The sequence below is a fragment of the Schistocerca gregaria genome, chromosome 8, assembly GCF_023897955.1.
Source record: "Schistocerca gregaria isolate iqSchGreg1 chromosome 8, iqSchGreg1.2, whole genome shotgun sequence".
Lineage (NCBI taxonomy): Eukaryota > Metazoa > Arthropoda > Insecta > Orthoptera > Acrididae > Schistocerca > Schistocerca gregaria.
The window spans coordinates 91,911,962-91,929,146 of NC_064927.1; the positions used below are offsets into that span (position 1 = coordinate 91,911,962).

Sequence of the window (17,185 nt, forward strand, 5' to 3'; positions counted from 1 at the left end):
TCTTTTCCCTTTTCTTGTCAATTGTTCCCTAATGCTCTCTCTGAAACACTCTATAGCCTCTTGTTACTTCAGTTTATCCAGGTGTAATCTCCTTAGATTCTCACCTTTTTGCAGTTTGTTCAGTTTTAATCTGCAATTCATAACCAATAAATTGTGGTCAGAGTCCACATCTGCCCCCTGGAAATGCCTTACAGTTTAAAACCTGGTTCGTAAATATCTGTCTTACCATTATATGTTGTTGTTGTTGTTGTTGTCTTCAGTCCTGAGACTGGTTTGATGCAGCTCTCCATGCTACTCTATCCTGTGCAAGCTGCTTCATCTCCCAGTACCTACTGCAACCTACATCCTTCTGAATCTGCTTAGTGTACTCATCTCTCGGTCTCCCTCTACGATTTTTACCCTCCACGCTGCCCTCCAATGCTAAATTTGTGATCCCTTGATGCCTCAAAACATGTCCTACCAACCGATCCCTTCTTCTAGTCAAGTTGTGCCACAAACTTCTCTTCTCCCCAATCCTATTCAATACCTCCTCATTAGTTACGTGATCTATCCACCTTATCTTCAGTATTCTTCTGTAGCACCACATTTCGAAAGCTTCTATTCTCTTCTTGTCCAAACTAGTTATCGTCCATGTTTCACTTCCATACATGGCTACACTCCAAACAAATACTTTCAGAAACGACTTCCTGATACATAAATCTATATTCGATGTTAACAAATTTCTCTTCTTCAGAAACGCTTTCCTTGCCATTGCCAGTCTACATTTTATATCCTCTCTACTTCGACCATCATCAGTTATTCTACTTCCTAAATAGCAAAACTCCTTTACTACTTTAAGTGTCTCATTTCCTAATCTAATTCCCTCAGCATCACCCGATTTAATTTGACTACATTCCATTATCCTCGTTTTGCTTTTGTTAATGTTCATCTTATATCCTCCTTTCAAGACACTGTCCATTCCGTTCAACTGCTCTTCCAAGTCCTTTGCCGTCTCTGACAGAATTACAATGTCATCGGCGAACCTCAAAGTTTTTACTTCGTCTCCATGAATTTTAATACCTACTCCAAATTTTTCTTTTGTTTCCTTTACTGCTTGCTCAATATACAGATTGAATAACATCGGGGAGAGGCTACAACCCTGTCTCACTCCTTTCCCAACCACTGTTTCCCTTTCATGCCCCTCGACTCTTATTACTGCCATCTGGTTTCTGTACAAATTATAAATAGCCTTTCGCTCCCTGTATTTTACCCCTGCCACCTTTAGAATTTGAAAAAGAGTATTCCAGTCAACATTGTCAAAAGCTTTCTCTAAGTCTACAAATGCTAGAAACGTAGGTTTGCCTTTTCTTAATCTTTCTTCTAAGATAAGTCGTAAGGTCAGTATTGCCTCACGTGTTCCAACATTTCGACGGAATCCAAACTGATCCTCCCCGAGGTCTGCATCTACCAGTTTTTCCATTCGTCTGTAAAGAATTCGCGTTAGTATTTTGCAGCCGTGGCTTATTAAACTGATAGTTCGGTAATTTTCACATCTGTCAGCACCTGCTTTCTTTGGGATTGGAATTATTATATTCTTCTTGAAGTCTGAGGGTATTATATAATATAATATTATATAATCTACCTGAAATCATCCAGTGTCTCCAGGCCTCTTCCACATACACGACCTCCTTTCGTGATTCTTAAATCAAGTGGGCTGTGATTAAGTTCTGCGCTGTGCAAAATTCTACCAGGCAGCTTCCTCTTTCATTCCTTACGCGCAGTCCATATTCACCTACTTCTTTTCCTTTTGCCACTATTGAATTCCAGTCCCCCATGAATATTAAAATTTCATCTCCCTTACCTATCTTAAAATTTCTTTTTATCACATCATACATTTTTTCAATTTCTTCATCTGCAGAGCTAGTTGTCATTTAAACTTGTACTACTGTTATAGGTGTGGGCTTCATGTCTATCTTGGCTTCTATAATGCATTCACTATGCTTTTCATAGTAGTTTATCCACGTTCGTGTTTTTTTTATTCATTATTAACCTACTCCTGCATTATCCTTCTTTCATTTTATATTCACCTGATCAGAAGTCTTGTACCTCCCGCCACCGAACTTTATTAATTCCCGCTACATTTAACTTTAATCTATCCATTTCTCTTTTTAATTTTTCTAACTACCTGCCCAATTAAGCGATCTGACATTCCACACTCTGATTCATAGAACTCCAGTTTTGTTTCTGCTGATAATGACATCATCCTGAGTAGTCCCCCGCAGTAGATCTGAATGTGGGGCGGTTTTACTCAAGAGGACGCCATCATCATTTAAACATACAGTAAAGCTGCATGTCGTCGGAAGGAATTACGACTGCAGTTACCCTTGCTTTAAGGTGTTCACAGCAAGGCCGTTTTGTTTATTTATTGATTTATTCATTTATTTACATGTCAAGTTCCGTAGGACCAAACTGAGAAGCAAATCTACAAGGTCATGGAACGTGTCAGTACAAGAAATTACAACATAAAAGTAATAACAGATAAAAAGAAAATGTTTATGAACCCGAAAAAAGTCAATCCATAACTTTAAGTAAATGCCATCAACAATACAACAAGAATAAGCTTAATTTTCCAGGAACTCCTTGACAAAATAGGAGCAGCTCAATTTTCAAGGAACTCTTCAACAGAATAGAAGGAGTGACCCATGACTAAACTCTTCAGTTTCGATTTGAAAGCGCGTGGATTACAGCTGTGATTTTTTAATTACAGTGGTAGCTTATTGGAAATGGATACAGCAGTATACTGTACATCTTTCTGCACAAGAGGTAAGGAAGTCCGATCCAAATGCAGGTTTGATTTCTGCCGAGTATTAACTGAGTGAAAGCTTCTTATTCTTGGAAATAAGCTAATATTGTTAACAAGAAATGACAGTAAGGAATATATATGTTGAGAGACCAATGTGAAAATACCCAGGCTCATGAGCAGGGGTCAACAAGAGGTTCGCGAACTTACACCACTTATTGCCCGAACCGTCCATTTCTGAGCCAAAAATATCATTTTAGAATGGGAAGATTTACCCCAAAATATAATACCATATGACATAAGCGAATGAAAATAAGCAGAGTAGATTAATTTTCATGTTGAACAATCACTCACTTCAGATACCATTTGAATAGTAAAGATGGCAGCATTAAGTCTTTGAACAAGATCCTGAATGTGAGCTTTCCAGGTCAGTTTACTATCTATCTGAACACCAAGAAATTAGAACTGTTCAGTTTCACTAATCATGTGCCCATTCTGTGAAATTAAAACGTCAGGTTTTGTTGAACTGTGTGTTATAAACTGTAAGAACTGAATCTTACTGTGATTTAACATTAGTTTATTTCCTCAAGCCATGAACTTAGGTCATGAACTGCACTACTTGAAACCAAGCCAGTGTTGCGCACAACATCCATTACTACCAAGCTAGTGTCATCAGCAAACAGAACAATTTTATAGTTATTCGTAATGCTAGGGGGCATATCATTTATATAAATAGGAAACATGAATGGCCCCAGCACTGATCCCTGGGGCACCCCCCACTTGACCGTACCCACTCAGACCCCACATCACAGCCATTCTCAACATTGTGAATAATGACCTTTTGCTGTCTGTTGCTAAAGTAAGAGGCAAGCCAATTGTGAGCTACTCCCCGTATTCCATAATGGTCCAACTTCTGGAGCAATATTTTGTGATCAACACAATCAAACGCCTTAGTTAAATCAAAAAATATGCCTAGTGTTCAAATCTGTTTGCTTAACCCATCCAGTACATCACAGAGAATAGAAAATATAGCGTTTTCAGTTGTTAAATGCCTTCTAAAGCCAAACTGCACATTTGATAGCAATTCGTGTGGTATAAAATGATGAATTATCCTTACATACACAGCCTTTTCAATAACTTAAGCAAACACTGATGGCATAGAAATAGGTCCAAAATTATCTACATTATCCCTTTCTCCCTTTTTATAAAGTGGCTTTACTATTGAGTACTTTAATCGTTCAGGAAACTGACCATCCCCAAAGGAAAAATTACAAATATCTCCATCATAACCATGAGAGTCCTTAGTCTTCAGTGATTTAATTATTGACTCAGTCTTCTCCTTGTCTGTATCACAGAGGAGTATTTTAGATACCAATCTCAGAAAGGTGTTTGCCAAGAGTTATATGATTCCCTGTAGAAACTAAATTTTTATTTAACTCTCTAGCAGTGCTCAGAAAAAAATTGTTAATTATTGTACATATATCTAATTTATCAGCAACAGAAATATTTTTTTCTAGGAAATGACTTTATATCATCGATCTTGTGCTGCTGACGAGACACTTCTTTCACAATTGACCAAATGGTTTTAGTGTTATCCTGTGAATTAGCTATTCTATTTGCATACCACATACTCTTTGCCTTCCTAATAACACTTTTAAGCACCTTATAATACTGTTTGCAGTGGGCTACTGTTGTTGTATTGTGACTACTTGTAATATTTTGATATACTTCCCACTTTGTTCTACGTGGTATCCTTATCCCACTAGTTAGCCATCTGGGCTGCCTATTACTGCTAGTACCCCATTTAGTGTGTTGTAATGGAAAGAGAATGCTCTCAAAGAGCATGATGAATGTATTAAGGAAAGCATTATATTTATCATCTATGTTATCAGCACTATAAACATCCTGCCACTCTTGTTCCTTGACAAGGTTTAAAAAACTTTCTATTGCTGTTGGATTAACTTTCCTACCTAGTTTATAATTATATGTGACATTTGTTTGAGTACAAAAGTGCTGTAGTGTTAAAATATGCGCATCATGGCCTGAAAGGCCATTCACCCTTTTACTAAAAGAATGCCTGTCTCGTAGTGAAGAATGAATGAAAATATTGTCTATGGCTGTGCTATTATTCCCCTGCACCCTAGTTGGAAAAAAACACAGTATGCATCAGATCATATGAATTTAGAAGATCTACCAACATCCTTTTTCTTCCACCATCATACACAAAATTTATATTGAAACCACCACATATAACTAATTTCTGGTACTTCCTACAAAGTGGATCGAGAACCCTCTCTAGCTTGACCAGAAATGCTCTGAAGTCAGAGTTATGGGACCTATAAACAACAATTATTAGAAGTTTAGTTTCACTATATTCAACTGCCCCTGCACAACATTCAAATATCTGTTCAATGCAGTGCCGTGATACGTTTATTGACTGAAATAGAATACTGTTTTTTACGTACATAGCCACTCCCACACCCCGCAAGGAACTCCTTGAAAAACAGCCAGGTGATCTATTTGAAGGACATCATCTTTACACCAGTGTCTGTTATAAGCCACTGGTGTAAAGATGATGTACTTCAAAAAGTTTTTTTATGACTGAATCCCAGCTACAACAAGAGCCAGCTAATCTGTATCCTGCTAAAGGAAGCCTCACAATTGTTAAAGTATTTAAGTGGTGCTCTGACATACCAATAATTTCAGAGTCAACATCTATAAGGAGTTCACTAACGTTATCCCTAATAAGTCTTATATTTTGATGAAATATGCTAATTGCTTCTCTACTTGGAAACATGATGTCCTCTAAAGGTGAGCCCTTTTGTTACAGGGGCTTCCTTTAAGCAGGTATGCCTATCAGCTGACTTCAGTCTAAAACAGGCACTGCTCTAACACCAACTACTACAGGAATTTTTCCACAAGTGATCCCACCACCACCTACTACACAGTCACCTACAAGCTTTGATAGACTCCCTTTCCCAAACCAATTGAGGTGCAGGCCATGCCTAGTGAAACCCGATCTACTGTTAGACTCAACTGGCACCACTGAAATGTGACCCTTGCCCTCTGCCATCAGTGCCTTCTCCAGCCTCATGTTAAAGCACCTAGCAGCCACATTAAGATGAGGGCAATCATGATGCTGAACAGTTGCGTGAAATGCATATTAGTGCCACCAGTTTCAGTAGCTATCTTTACCAGATCACCACCATCATCATATTTCCTGTCCCTATCAAGACTGTTCCCTGCTCCACCCACTATCACCACCTGATACTCCTTTGTAAAATTCCTACACAAGTCACCTATGCAGTCAGTCATCTGAGCCAACCCTGCACTAGGCTTCACAATGCTGTTGCCCCCAGGGGGTCCACAACTTTTTTGTGGATACGTGCGTAGCGAACACGGGACCCCGAGCTAATGTGGCCCTCCTTCCTTTCCGGGTTGCATACCTTCCTTTTCCGCATCCTTCCCTATCCCCCATCTTCGCCCCCTCTCCCCTCACCTCTGGCTCTTTCCTTCCCTTTCTCTCCCTCTGGGAGTATGGTTTGTGCCTACATCCGGAGATGGACGCTCGAAAATGTGACACATTCTTCGCCCTCTCTGCTTGCATGTCTTCATCCATCCTTTGTCCTTCTCTTTTCCTTACCTCTTCTCTTTATCCTTTTCTCTGCTGCGGCAGTTGAGACCTCACTTCTTTCCTTTCCCTTTCTTTGTTTTCCCCTTTTTCTTTCTTCCTCCCTGTGCGTGTCTGAAGGCCGACCCACGCATTTTCGTGCATAGCCGGTGACGAGATAACGCGTAATTCCCCGTCCCGGGTAGACAGGTAGGAGACGTACGTACCCCCTGGTAACGGCCAGGCCCAGGGAGGGGTGATTACCCGAGCTGATAGCTTCCGAAAGTGCCGATTGGTCCCTCCGTCCGTTTGTCGGGAGGTGTGACCTGAGGTGTGAACAATCACTTAAGGCGGGAGTGCCCTCAGAGAGGGCCCCCACAAGGGAGGAGCGCGCCATCGGAGACGCCGGTAATCATGGGGGATTCTTCTGCGATGGTTTCCTCATCTTCCACTTTGTCTGCTCATAAGCGTAAGTTCACTGAGTCTCAGCCACAGACAGTTCTTCCATCGTTGCCACAGTTCCTTGTTGTTTCTCGGTCTGACAAAGGTCACGACTTCTCTACGGTCAACCCTTTCATTATTCAGAAAGGTGTCAACGCAATTGCAGGTCCTGTAAAGTCTTGTTCGAGATTACGGAATGGCACCTTGTTGTTAGAAACAGTCAGTGCCCTCCAGGCACAAAAATTGCTGTGTCCTTCACTTCTCCATACCTTCCCTGTCCGGGTTGAAGCGCACTGCACTTTAAATTCCTCACATGGAATCGTCTATACACACTCCCTCGACGTATAGTCTGACGAGGAAATTCAGCACTACCTGTCTGACCAGTGCGTAACAGCTGTTCATAGAGTTATGAAAAGGGTTGACACAAACATCGTTCCAACCCGTACTATCTTCTAGACATTTGACAGAGTTCAACTCCCATCGAAAATAAAAGGGGGCTATGAGATAATTTCCGTTCGCCCCTACATCCCAAACCCTACGCGTTGCTATCGGTGCCAGCTGTTCAATCACACCAGCGAGTCCTGTTCCTACCCAGCCAAATGTGTTACGTGTGGCAAGGATGCCCATGAGGGTGCTTGTCCACCTCCATCCCCTCGTTACATCAACTGTATGGGTGACCACGCTGCTTCCTCTCGAGATTGCCCCATTTTTAAAGACGAAAAGCTCAAGTGAAGGAAAAGGTGTCGACCTTTGCTGCTCGAAAATTATTCGAAAGTCGAAAGCCCACTGTGCCTCAGACAGGAAAATACAGCACTGTCCTTGCCTCTCCTCGGCCAACAAAGGAGGCGGCCCCACAGACTTGTGATTTCACCTTTAGTGACACGGTCATCAGATCGGCCAGCGCAAAGATCACCCGTTCAACCTCCCCACTTTCACCCGCTCCTTCTATGGCTCACCCTTCATCGGGTTCTGCTAAATCTCGAACCCAAAAGTCAGACACCTGGACTTCCAAAAAGGAGCGTACTCGTGAAGAATTTTTACGTGCCCCAACTTGACAACCATCGGTTCCTCCTCCATCTAAACATCATGGTTCCAAGAAAGCTAATAAGAAACCCAGTTCCTCTCCTTCTCCGCCATGGCATGTCTCATCTACAGCACCACCTGGCAGTATCCGCCCTCGGACGTCTTCTGTGTCGCCGAGGCGCACTGCTAGTGGCCGATCAACCGGCCGATTGCTGGCGGCAGGAGCTGCTCCTGCACAACCTATGGATCACCTTTGGCTGAGTGCCGTTCCACTCTGTCGGTCGCTAGCTCTGAGCAGTCATTGAGTTGACGGCAGCCTTGACCACATTCTTCCATTTTCTGTCCACCCTATGTCCATTATCCATTGGAATATCCGCGGTATTCGAGCCAATCGGGATGAATTGAGGATCCTCCTCCGATCCTACTCGCAGGTCATCTTCTGTCTTCAGGAAACAAAGCTGCATCCCTACGACCACTTTGTCTTCCCCATTTTCAGGCAGTCCGATTTGATCTCACCTCTGTTGAAGGCACTCCAGCACATGGAGGACTCGTGATTCTTCTCCATAATACTCTCCATTATCACCCAATCCCCTTAAACACTTCCTTTCAAGCAGTCGCTGTCCGTCTTTCCCTTTCTGAATACACCTTTTCTCTTTGTACATTCCATCGTCCACATCAATGGCATGAGCTGATCTCCTTCATCTTCTCAGTCAGCTTCCACCTCCCTATTTGCTGGTTGGGGACTTCAATGCCCACTACCCTCTTTGGGGATCTCCACATCCATGTCCACGTGGCTCACTATTGCTGGATGTCTTCCACCAAGCGGATCTTGTTTGCCTCAACACTGGGAACCCTACATTTTTGTCTGCCTCCACGACAACTTTCTCTCATTTGGACCTTTCGGTCGGTACTGTTCCGCTAGCTCTGCGCTTCGAATGGTTCGCCCTTGCTGGTACACACTCGAGTGACCACTTTCCGTGTGTCCTTCAATTGCAGCCACAACTGCCATATATGCACCCGAGACGCTGGAAGTTTGCCCAAGCCGATTGTACACTTTTTTCATCTCTAGCGACATTCGATGACCGTCACTTTCCTAGCATCGACGATGAGGTCACTCATATTACAGACGTTATTCTTACAGCTGCGGAACGTTCAATACCACGCACCTCCGAATTGCCCCGGCACCCCCCAGTTTCTTGGTGGAACAAGGCGTGCCGTGGCGCAATACGTGAGCGGCGACGTGCTCTTCGCGTTTTCCGCCACCATCGTATTTTGGCCAACTATATCTGCTATAAGCAGTCCCGTGCCCGATGCCGTCGCGTCATCCACAATAGCAAGAAGGCAAGCTGGAAATTCTTTACTAGCTCATTTAACACCTTCACTCCCTCCTCGGAAGTTTGGAGTAGGATTCGATGGTTATCTGGCACGCCTAGTTTCTCTCCGGTCTCTGGGCTCACTGTCGTGCATGATACGTTAGTGGACCCCGTCGCAATTTCTAACTCATTGGGTCAACACTTTGCTGAGATTTCGAGCTCTTCAAATTACCTGCCAGTGTTTCTCCCAAAGAAATGTGCAGCGGAAGTGCGACCTCTTGCTTTCTCCTCTCAAAATCGCGAAAGCTATAATACTGTTTTCTCCATGCGGGAACTCCAGCATGCACTCTCTTCTTCTCACTCCTCCGCCCCAGGACCGGATGGTATCCACATGCAAATGTTGCTGCATTTATCAACCCATAGTCTGCGTTACCTCCTTCGCCTTTATAATGGAATTTGGACCGACAGTACTTTTCCCAGACAATGGTGGGAAGCTATTGTTGTTCCTGTTCCGAAACCTGGAACTCGCCAGTAGTGTATGTAAGGTTTTGGAGTGTATGGTTAATTGCCGTTTAGCTTGGTGGCTGGAGTCCCACAGTCTTTTAACACCTGCCCATTGTGGTTTCCGAAAGCATCATTCTGCAGTTGACCATCTTGTTGCTCTCTCCACTTATATCATGAACAATTTTCTCTGGAAACGCCAAACAGTAGCAATATTTTTTGATCTGGAGTGAACATATGATACCTGTTGGAGGACAGGCATCCTCCGCACACTGTTCTCTTGGGGCTTTCGAGGTCGGCTGCCCCTTTTTCTTCGCGAATTTATGTCAGAGCACACATTTAGAGTGCGGGTGAACACCACTCTCTCCCATGAAAACAGGGTACCTCAGGGCTCCGATCTGAGTGTTGTACTGTTTGCCATTGCCATAAATCCAAGTATGGACTGTCTCCCTCCCGATGTGTCAGGCTCTCTCTTTGTGGACGATTTTGCGATCTATTACAGCTCTCAACGGACCAGCCTTCTTGAAGGACGTCTTCAAGGCTGTCTCGATCGCCTCCACTCTTGGAGCCTTGATACAGGCTTCCGCTTTTCTCCCAGTAAGACTGTTTGTGTTAATTTTTGGCATCATATGGAGTTTCTTCCGCCCTCTTTACATCTAGGACCTTTCAACCTTCCGTTTTCGGACGTCGCTAAATTCTTGGGTCTTCTGTTTGACAGAAAACTGTGCTGGTCCTCCCACATTTCCTATCTTTCGGCTCACTGTCTGCAATCCAACACCCTCGGTGTCCTGAATGGTACCTCCTGGGGAGCGGACCGAGTGGTCCTTCTCCACCTCTATTGTGCCTTAGTGCACTCGAAATTGGACTATGAAAGCATAGTTTACTCCTCTGCTCAGCCGTCTATTCTTCGGCGGCTCGACTCTATCCACCACCGTGGATTACGTTTAGCCATCGACATCTTTTAAGTGGCGATCCTCCCCCACACTGTCCCCACTGCTCTCAGCTGTGGACGATAAGACACCTTTTAATTGAGTGCCCCTATTTTACTCCGTTACGCACCCGTCTACAGCTGTCACCTGATATATCCGTCCATTTTAGCAGATGACACGCGCTCGGCCGATCGCATTCTCGATTTTATTAGTGCCAGTAAAATGACGTCAGTCATTTGAAGCTCTTTTTGGGGACAACCAACCCCTTTCTGTAGTGGATTTTTAAGCTTTCCTTCTGCTTTTAGTTTCTCCAATTTTTTTTAGTTTCTTTCCCGTTGCTGCTGGTTTTCATTTTAATTTTTTACTGTTTCCTAAATCACAGCCCGGGTGCTAATGACCATAGCAGTTTTGCGCCCCAAAAAGAAAAGAAAAAAAAAAAGAAAGAAACACATTGCTGGTGACCTGGTACTCACTCGCCAACACTTCCTGCAACTGCTGGACCATTCTACCGTGCGAACTACCTAGCAGGAGAACCTACTGTAGCTCCTTTAATGTGGCATTTTCAACCATCAGACCACCTTCCTCTCCTTTGGCCGAAGATTAGATGTCTCTTCAGATACCAGACACCTGAAGGGTTACATGGTATTGCCTTGAATGGCACTTTCTACTGTGACCCAGATGCCTTTGCTGAACATTTTGATCTGTTTTATGCTCAAGCCTCAATGTCTGATAATTATGAACATGCCTTTCATGTCCTAACACAGTGGTTGGAGCAAAGCAGTTGTATTTTACTATATGCCACCTGGAGTCAATACAGTTCTCCATTCGGCAAGTGGAAATTTGTTACTGTCCTAGCCCACTGCCCTGATGCAGTCCCAGGGCTGTGCACCCACAAGCAAATCATCAAGAACCTACCAGTGGACTGTCAGTGTCATACCCGTACCATCCTTTACTGCATCTGGAATGAGGGCGAGTTCCCATCTCAGTGGTGAGAAAGCATCATTGCTCCACTGCTGAAACTTGTAAGCACCCTCTAGAGATTGACAGTTAATGCCCAAGTCAGTCTCACGAGTGTTCTCTGTAAGTTGCTTGAATGCATGGTGAGCCAGCAACTGCGTTTGCTCCTTGAATCTTGGGACCTTCTAGCTCCACCTCAGGGGGATTTTCATCATTACCGATAATCTTGTGTACCTGAAGTCTGCCTTCTGAAGAGCTTTTGCCCAATATCAACACCTTAAACCGATCTTCTTCAACCTGCAAATGGCTTATGACACCACATAGCGACATCGTGTCCTTGCTACCTTACACACATGGGGTCTCCGGGGTTCACTCCCGATTTTCATCCAGAACATCCTGTCACACTGTATGTTCCAGGTTCAAGTTGATGTTTCCCCCAATATCCCCATATCAAAGAGAATGGGGTCCCACAGGGTTCTATACTGAGTGTCTGTCTCTTTCTAGTAGCTATCAGTGGTCTAGCAGTAGCTGTGGGGTCCTCAATATGACCTTCCTCGCATACTGATGACTTTTGCCTCTACTGTTGCTCCTTTAATGTGGGTGTTGCTTGAAGTCGACTGCAAGGCGCCTTAAGAAAAACTGCAGGCATAGGCCCTCACCCGAGGCATTTGGTTTTAACCACCAAGACTCATGTCATGTACTCTGTCAACATCATACCACCCACAAGCTGAACTTTACCTCGCCGACCAACTATTCAATGTGCAAATGTCTTACTGCTTTTTAGGATTTGTCTTAGAGTCTCGGTTCACATGGATTAACCATCTTCGCCTTAATACACTTTGATGCCCGAGTAACTCCAGCTGCGGCTCAGATCACACTACCCTTCTGCATCTTTGCAAAGCCCTGATACAACCCTGTCTCAGTTATTGGAGTCTAGCATATGGCTCGGCATTGCCCTCAGCAGTGCGGATACTGGATCCAATAACAACACTGCCGTGTCCAACTTATAACAGGAACCTTTGGAAGTAGCTCTGTGAGCAGCTTACTCGTGGAGGCTGGGGTCCTTCCACTGTGGATCAGGCACCAATAACAGCTTGTCAGCTCCCGTAAGCAACCAAACTACCATCTTCTCTTTCCAAACATGGAAATCCATCTCCCACAATGGCAGCCCAGTTCAGCGATTTATCCATGTTCACAGCTCCCCTAAAACATGGACATTATGGAAACAGAGACATTCATCTAGTTGCTCTCCAAAGCACTAAAAGAGTGAACAACTGACTTCTAGTCATTACTGCTCAGAAATAAAGCATCTTGACGTAGCAATCAGGAAAGCCATGCTCGAAGATTCTTTGAGCACTGACGGCTAGGGAAATCACAGGTTTGCACATAATTTCTTAGGCCAGTGACCGGAATGTGTAAAAAATGTAACACAAAATTGACTCTTAACACTCCTGAACTAGTGCAGTAAGATAGATGTCCCATATGTGTTCTCTCTGTCGTTACACAGGATACCTGAATATGATCAGAAGATTGAAATCAGTAGTCCATAAATAATTATTTTATCAGCTGCTCTTGGTGGTGAAATATGGCCTCTGTCACTTGCATTTACACAAATTAATTTAGGATCTTATTAAAGAAAATCGGAGAACTTACTCTCGAGAAGGCATATTGGTGCAGGTCATTAAACAACCAATAAAGGTGGCACAGTTGTTAATACTCTGGGGCTCGATTTGGATAATGATGGGTTAAATTTCTCACCTGCTCGTTTTCCTTGGTTTCATAAAGTTGCTTAAGGCTAAAGCAGAGGAGTGGGTTTTTTTTTTTTAATATCCTGCAGAACTTCAGTAAAATGTCTGTAGTTTGTTGGTGTAAATTGGAAAAAGCTAATCTGGTCAGGTCCAGCTAAACTGATTTGGACAAAGGCAGAGAAATATTGAAATCTTCTGTATATGTTTACTTTTGTTATTCATGCTAAAGTCTCAAAAATTGTCATCAGTTATTTTATTCATTCCTGTTTGAAATCCATTGTTATGGTATGAAAGTGATTATCTGTATTCATCCACAGTTGAGCTGCACGATGTTTTTGAATCCAGCACCTTCATTTTTTTGGTGTTCGAACTGTGTAAGAATGGTGAACTATTCGATTACCTTACTTCAGTGGTGGCACTCTCAGAGAAGAAGACAAGGTATGTATAAGTATTTTTAATCTTAATTATCCTTGATAAATAATTCCCTTGTAGTGCTGGCATATTCATGTGATGTATCATATCCTATTAGAAGAGAAGTATACCTACTCCACTCATGTCATCTTTACATTAACTCTAACTGATATACATTAATCTGATACAAAAACAATAATCTGTAGAGTAAAAACTTAAAATAATCTTGTCAAAAGTGAGACACTGTGCAAGTGAAGTGTGATGGATGAAGTCTTCAAAGCAAAGAGAGAAATTCTTCTCCAAACCTATAAACATTGAGCATGATATTGTGAAAACTTATTCTGCATTTGAGACCAACTCTTCGACAGTCATGTGACACATTTCTTTGGTCTTCATTGAATGGTTAAAGAATAGATGGCTAGTTTAAGTCTGTTACTACTAGCCCTGCACGACTACTAAATGAAATTTTTAATATTGCATGTGATCTGTAGGTGCTTAATAGTCTGGTAGGTGTTGGTCTCATTAGCATTAACACCACCAGAGAAATGACAGTGGTAACAACCTGCAGTTGCACACAACAGCAATAGACCTATACCAGAAATGAATTTTTTCACATTATGCAAAGTTCAGTGAATTGCTTGTATGTAATACCCATATTTTTGCCTTTCTGCAGCAGTGCTCTACCAGTTGTGCCTTCTGGACATGTCTCACTAAACAGCTTAGAATTTCAACTTTTCAGCTAACCATTAACACCTCTCTTTCCCACAGTGAACCCACTCGTCAACCTATTGTAGCATTCAGACCCATGCCTTTTTGAACTTTCGCATCAGCCTCACTAGTCTCCAACAAAAAACAAGAAACTAAATGAACCCAAAACACTCTTTTCAACTTTTCCACCAGAAACCTCTATCTGCAGAAGTTTGAGTCACATTCAAAGACCCCACCTTCAATAGTAATTTATGATCTACACACCTTCTCCTGATGACGTCAGTGGAAAAATGTTTTTACTACCAACCCCTCCGACCAAAGCCAATTTAATCTCAACAGTGAACCTTCCCTCTCCCATCTCATCTCCTGGTTACCTTCCAGAAATTCCGTACTTCCAACTCAGCCTTGCCATCCTTCCCCAGATCTCAAGAATACTAACCTCTTATCGGAAGAAAGAACAGCCACCCACAACCTCAAGGCAGACATTGATTTAATCATCCCCTCCGCAGACAATGATTCCACCACTGTTGTAATGAAGTGCAGATATTGCCTGACAGAAGGTATCCACCAACTGTCTGACTGCTTACAAGCATTGCCACAGTAATTCTATCCCAAACGCCCAGCATAACCTCCAATACTTACTCAAATCCTTATGCTTATTTCAAAATATTTCCCTCAAATATATCTTCTTCCTCATCCAAGTGAGGCCCCACATGCTCACTTTTGACATTTTTCTCCAAAACCATAAACCCAACAATCTTGGACACCCCATTGAAGTTGGTTAGTGTGGTCCAACTGAAACAATCTCCCTTCTTGGTAACCTACTTTCCAACCAATTGCCCATAGCCTAGCCTGTCATATTAAAGATACAAATAATTTCCTTTGCCAATCCTCGACCATTCCGACCCCATTACTGCATGGATCTGTACTCATCACAGTTGATGCTACCTCTCTATACACCAATATCTCCCATGCCCATGGCCTTCTTGCTATCAAACATTACTGCTTCCATCATCCTTCAGACTCCAAACATATCACCTCATTCCTTATAATTAATACCATACTCATAATTACTACTTCTTCGAGGGGAAGATATACAAACAAATCTGTGACATAGCAGTGGGCATGGCAGCCCGCTGCATCAATCTAGCCTCCCAAATCCCTTGCCTAGTTCAGGTCTGATATCTGAACCCAGGAACAAGACAACCTATCCTCATTCCTCCACGGCCTCAACACCTTCTCTCCCATAGCTTCACCTGGTCCTCTACAGTCCAACGTACAATCTTCCTGGAAGTTGACCTCATTTTGTCAGATGGTGACATAATTAACAATCATCAGTACCTTATTTTGACAGCCATCATCATTTCCAGACAAAAAAAAATCACTCCCATAAAGTCTGGCCACCTATAGATGGTGCATCTGCATTGAGAATTCCCTTGCCCAGCATGCAGTAAGATTTCAAGAAGCCTTCACAGACAGATACTATCACCCAAATACAGTCCACAGACAGATTTTCCACACCATACTCTCACCCTCACCTAATCCTGCCACCACCACCACCACCACCACCACAAACCAGCTGCAAAAGAGCACTCCCTGCATCACACAGTATCATCCCGGACTGAAACAACTGATTTGTATCCCTCACTGGGACTTCAGCTATCAATCATTGTGGCTGGAAATGAGGAACATCCTACCCACAATCCTCCCCATTCCTCGTAATGGGGTATTCCACCACCCATCAGATCCACACAGTATCTGGGTTCATTCCTGTGTCACTCCTACCAACCCCTTGCTACATATGACACATCTCTGTGGAAGACTGAGATGCAACACCTGTCTGATTCACCCTCCTAGCACATCCTCCTCCAGTTTCGTCATGGCTTATCCTACACCATCAGAGGCAGGACCACCTGCGGAAAGCAATCATGTCATACCAGCTCTGCTGCAAATGTTGCACAGCATTTTATGTGGGCATGACCATGAACCTGCTACCCTCTCAACCAAACAGCCACAGCAGAACTGTGGCAGAGAGCAAGGTTGACCACCCGGCAGTGGAACATGCTCCTGAGCACAGTGTGCTGCAGTACAATAGGTGTTTCACAGCCCATACCATCAGGATCCTTCGCCCAGCACTATAGATGGGAGTTGTCCTTGCAGCACATTCTCCATTCCCCCATTCCTCCTGGCCTCAGTCTCTTCTAGTCAGCTGCCCACACCCATCTCCACCATGCTACAGTAACCTAAATTGGCTCATCCTACACCCACACACTCTTCCCCACTGTCTCCCCTACCTCTGGTCTGTCAGTGCCTTGTAGTCCACTCCTCCGTGTTACAGTCACCATGTGCTTGCTGCCTGCCTGCTTGTGTGTGTGTGTGTGTGTGTGTGTGTGTGTGTGTGTGTGTGTGTGTGTGTTTTGCATTCCTTTCCTGTGCGTCAGCTGCCTCTCGGTTCCTCATTCCTATGTCACACACTTGGTTCCTTCCTCTGAGCTGCCAGTCATCCTTCCCCAGCTCTTCTTCCTTTTCCCTGCCTAGCCCCCTTCACCCACTCCAACCGACACAATCCCTAATCCTAGTTTGCAGTTTTTGTCATCTCTATCTCACCCATCAACAGTTATTTTGCTGCATAAATAGCCAACCTCATCTGCTATTTTTGGTGTGTCAGTTCCTTTTTTAATTTTCTCAGCATCGTGGAATTTTATTGTATTCCATTGCCTTTGCTTTGCTTTTGTTGATTTTCAGCTTATATCCTCTTTGCAAAA

The 17,185-nt window shown here is 43.4% G+C and overlaps 1 protein-coding gene across 13 annotated transcripts in view; it reads left to right on the forward strand.

Moving 5' to 3' along the window:
* Window positions 1-17,185, forward strand: part of LOC126284114 (phosphorylase b kinase gamma catalytic chain, skeletal muscle/heart isoform) — a 143,693-nt gene that overhangs the window by 17,947 nt on the left and 108,561 nt on the right. For all 13 annotated transcript variants that reach the window (XM_049982786.1, XM_049982787.1, XM_049982779.1 and 10 more), the window contains one exon: window positions 13,619-13,739. In XM_049982786.1, coding sequence (XP_049838743.1) covers window positions 13,619-13,739 — 121 coding nt within the window. The remainder of the gene's footprint in view (window positions 1-13,618; window positions 13,740-17,185) is intronic.